General features: G+C 34.8%; 1 protein-coding gene and 1 pseudogene across 2 annotated transcripts; one reads left to right on the top strand and one right to left on the bottom strand.

Annotated features, from left to right (window-relative positions):
• The first annotated feature begins 743 nt into the window (after positions 1-743).
• On the top strand, positions 744-1,834 carry LOC108769120 (putative nuclease HARBI1; annotated as a pseudogene).
• A 364-nt stretch (positions 1,835-2,198) lies between these two features.
• On the bottom strand, positions 2,199-4,164 carry LOC108769121 (uncharacterized). 2 transcript variants are annotated; one of them, XM_018519937.1, is made up of 7 exons: positions 4,142-4,164; positions 3,836-3,911; positions 3,527-3,653; positions 3,216-3,452; positions 2,735-2,906; positions 2,525-2,616; positions 2,199-2,454 (listed from the first exon to the last, which is right to left on the bottom strand). In XM_018519937.1, the coding sequence occupies exons 4-7, from the start codon at positions 3,358-3,360 to the stop codon at positions 2,390-2,392; spliced, it is 474 nt and encodes a 157-aa protein (XP_018375439.1). In that variant the 5' UTR covers positions 3,361-3,452; positions 3,527-3,653; positions 3,836-3,911; positions 4,142-4,164; the 3' UTR covers positions 2,199-2,389. The 2 variants fall into 2 exon arrangements, with proteins under 2 accessions (XP_018375439.1, XP_018375440.1); XM_018519938.1 differs by lacking the exon at positions 3,836-3,911 and having other exon boundaries at positions 4,142-4,161.
• Between the last annotated feature and the right edge of the window lie 34 nt (positions 4,165-4,198).

Raw genomic sequence — 4,198 nt, 5'->3', positions numbered from 1 at the left:
TTGACGCGCGCGTCACGCGTCATTGGGGAAATACCTAGATTATAGTAACTTGTTGCACTGTTGCGTTTGACGCGTTTACAGTTGAATTTATCCAACTTCAAACGCGTCATCGCGTTTGGCACTCTTGGCAGCGTTTAATAGTAGCATCTAGCATTATTATAATGTTTGACTATGTTTGCTTAGAGATACCTCGATTACCGCAACTTGACGCGTTGCATTAAAAATAAAGTAACGTTAATAAATAAAGTGTCATCAATAAATACTAATGGCTTCAATCGTCAAATATCGAGAATATCTAATAGAGTGTGCAAATATTATAAATGTTCAATATGCGTACTATGTCCGACAAAAGCAAATGCTTGCAGTATTAGCCATTCTTTTAACGAAAAAGAGACAGAAAAAGAAGAGCCAAAAGGAACGTTTATGGATTAGTCTTCTAATCCAAAAACGAAAAAGACATGGTTTTTATCATGCGTTACTCCCAACTCTGAGACTGGAAGATTTGTGATTTCAAAACTATTTTCGCATGTCAGCTATGCAACTTGAGACTTTATTAGAAATTGTAGGGCCGCATTTGCAGAGGCTGTATGTTGTACGCGAGCCTATAAGTTCAGCGGAACGTCTAATTTTAACTTTGAGGTAATATGTTTATAAATCTTGTATATGTAATTATGAAAAATATATAATTAGCTAACGTTTTGAAGATAATGTGAAACAATGATATTTTGTGTTTACATTTTAGATATTTTGCATCAGGAGATTCAATGACCTCTATGAGTTTTCAATATTTAGTAGGTTTAACTACTGTAAGTGAAATCATCAGTTCAACATGTAAAATTATCTGGGATCAACTGTGTCCGCTAGTTCTTCCGTCTACTATCGGGTGGCACCCAGTTGGACACGGCTCAATTGGACACGAGCCATTCACAGCGCTTGAGACTACAAAGCTCCTAAGCACCGGTCGCTGTGATTGGTGGTGTCCAATCGAGCCGTGATCAATCGGGATCACCCCCTACTATTGATGAACAGAAATGGAAAAGCATCGCTCAGGATTTTAATGATCTGTGGGATTTTCCACACTGTATTGGGGCAATTGATGGGAAACACGTTACAATTCAGGTATATCATATATTCATCTTCATTGCACTGCTGTAATGATCTATTCGAGTGTAGCCTTATTTTAATTAAACATTGTCTTTTATTTTAGTGTCCAAACAATGCAGGATCAAATTTTTATAATTATAAGAACAGTCACAGCATTGTTTTACTAGCCATTTGTGATGCGCATTACAATTTTCTGTTCGTGGATATTGGTGCGTATGGTCGGCGCAGTAATGGAGGCGTATTTAAAGAGAGCATATTTGGACAAAAATTTGAAGCAAACACAATGAAAGTTCCTAAAGAAGAATGTATTTATGCTGGAGGACCATTGCTGCCATATTGCCTTGTTAGAGATGAGGCGTTTCCACTTAAGCCATATTTGCTTCGGCCATATCCACGAGGAGACAAAAAGACATTGAATGCAGATCGACATGTTTATAATTATCGATTAAGTCGTGCCAGATGGATCATTGAAAACGTCTTCAGAATTCTAGCAAGTCAATGGAGGATCTACAGAAAGCCAATTATTGCTAGCGTAAACACACCATGAGCATGTTTAAAAGTACAATTTGCTTGCATAACTGGCTTCATAAGGACTCCAAGAACGGCTTTTATTAACATCCGACCTATTGGATAAAGAAACAACAGATGGTGTGCACATTCTAAGTTCATGGAAAACAATAATAGAAAATGGATGTGCTTTTACAGATGTGTTCAATTGTGGCACACATAATAGTACTCGACAAGCCATCAGAATTGGAGAACTTTTCTGCCAATATTTCAACAATGAAGGTGCCGTACCATGGCAGTGGGACCAATAATTAAGTTATAAGTTATTATTAAGTAAACACATTAATCTTTACACTAACATTATTGTTGATAACTTCGTATTAATATTACTAATAACTTCGTACTAATTATTACTAATAACTTTTTGTTATAAAAACGATCATTTTATATGTTAAAAAACATTCTTCCAATATTCAAGAAAACATTTGTAAAATCTCTATAAAAACTTTTTATATTTTATTTCTTTATATTATAAAATGTTTTATTATAAAATACATAAAAAAATAACATAATACATTTTCTTCATATCCTACTTATTGCTCAGCCTTATTTAGTTCTTTATATAACATTTTATGTATTTTTAACATTAGTTGTCTCCTGCGAAATCTTGGAAATTGACGAAGTTGCGAGGAAATCATCATCCCGAAATGCTCTTCTTCGTTCGTTACTGGAATTGATGGCAAAGAAATTGTCGACGGCGGCTGGTGTAATGCCTCGCTTATTTGTGCCAGGATAGTACTATCCTGTTTGAGTTTCTGTTGATTCTTTGCTTTTTACTGTTCTCTGAAAATAATAGGTAAACATATTGATATACGTGTACAAATTAAAATGATGGGCATAAAATGCAACATACTAGGGGTATCATCTTGTGCAGATTCTTCCTCTTTTTCCTCTTCGTCTTCGACATTCACATTGTTGTTACAAACTGGTGTATTCGATACAGTTCTGAAATAACAGTAATAATTATTAATATATTGCTTCATAATTAAAAGTAGTTCAAATACTTTCGCAATGCTTTTAACATATTTTTTGAAAATTAAAAAAATTGTTTTTTTGTACTCACTCTCTTCTTAATAATGTGTCACGCAAAAAGTTTAATGATTCGTAGAAACGCCATTTATTCTTCTTCGACTGACTTGTCGCCCTACTTGGCAGCTTCTCCGCTGAAACAATCCGCATAAAACGGTCACGGAGATTTTTCCATTTTCTTTTACACTCTTCACTAGAGTATACTCCTAAAATAAAATCATGTTTTTTAAATTTTTATAATTCTAATAATTATAAATGTTATATATTTATAATAATCTTGTATACTCGAGCTACGTCCATGTACTACATAGGAAAACTGACAGCTTTGATTATATATAAATAGTATAAATGATGGAAGTTTAGAAGAAATGGCCTAGAAGAAATAACCTGCGACATCAAGAGAATTATATAGAAATGTTCTTGTTATCACATGAGCCACTCATCTAGGCAATTTCTTCCAAATTTTCATTATTCATGTAGCTCGTTTGAAAACTGAACGTCTTGGTCGTGTATACCTTTTGTTGCTTCACTGACTTCTTGCCACAGCTTATCCATCGTTCTTCTGTCTCGCCGTGCGACTGCAACATTCTGATTCCACAATGGCTCTCTTAAGTATACTTCTGCAATCAGAATCTCGTCTGTATTATTTTCTAGTGTCATATTTTGTAGACTTTTCGATGGAAACTGTGGGTTTTCAACGATATTAATATTTTCCCCATTCACATCGCTTCAATGTACAATGTCTCCATTATCTATATAATATGATACATATATTTAATAACATTATGCAATATTTATTCACAAAACAGTAATTAAATTTACTTACTGCATTGAGGATAAAAATAGAGATTTTCGTCAAATATTGCTTTTGCATATCCTATTAGACAAGAATAGCTCTCTACTGTTTCCAAGCTGTCCACAATTTCTTCACATAAACCGCATGTGAACACTCTCTACAAAAAATTTCGAGTGATAACAATAATATTTCTAAAATATGCAGTGAAAATATTCAAGATTTTGAAAATACAAATAACCTCTACTTTAGTCATGCATACTACATGTGCATAATTTATTTCGCAATATGTATATCAATCTTTTTTTACTTTATTTTATTTTATATTTCCTTTTTATTGACCTGAATCTCGTCTAAGCTGTCAGTCTCCATTTCAGCACCAAAACTGCATCAATTGCATCAAAGTCCCAAACTTCTTCTATATTTGAATGGGGTGGCACCCAGTTGGACACGGCTCAATTGGACACGAGCCACTCACAGCGCTTGAGACTATAAAGCTCCTAAGCACCGGTCGCTGTAATTGGTGGTGTCCAATCGAGACGTGGTCAATCAGGATCACCCCTTTGAATTGCCCAGATTCCAATGTAAAGTCCCAAATGTCCATGACTCGTGACGCGAGTGTCAAATAACGCGCCCATGAGTACTTACCGGATCATAACTGTAAACGCGTCAAACGCAACAGTGCTACAAGCAGGGTTGGGCACG

Source organism: Trachymyrmex cornetzi, unplaced genomic scaffold (assembly GCF_001594075.2).
Source record: "Trachymyrmex cornetzi isolate Tcor2-1 unplaced genomic scaffold, Tcor1.1 scaffold855, whole genome shotgun sequence".
Taxonomy (NCBI): domain Eukaryota; kingdom Metazoa; phylum Arthropoda; class Insecta; order Hymenoptera; family Formicidae; genus Trachymyrmex; species Trachymyrmex cornetzi.
This window is presented reverse-complemented; position numbering and strand designations above follow the sequence as displayed.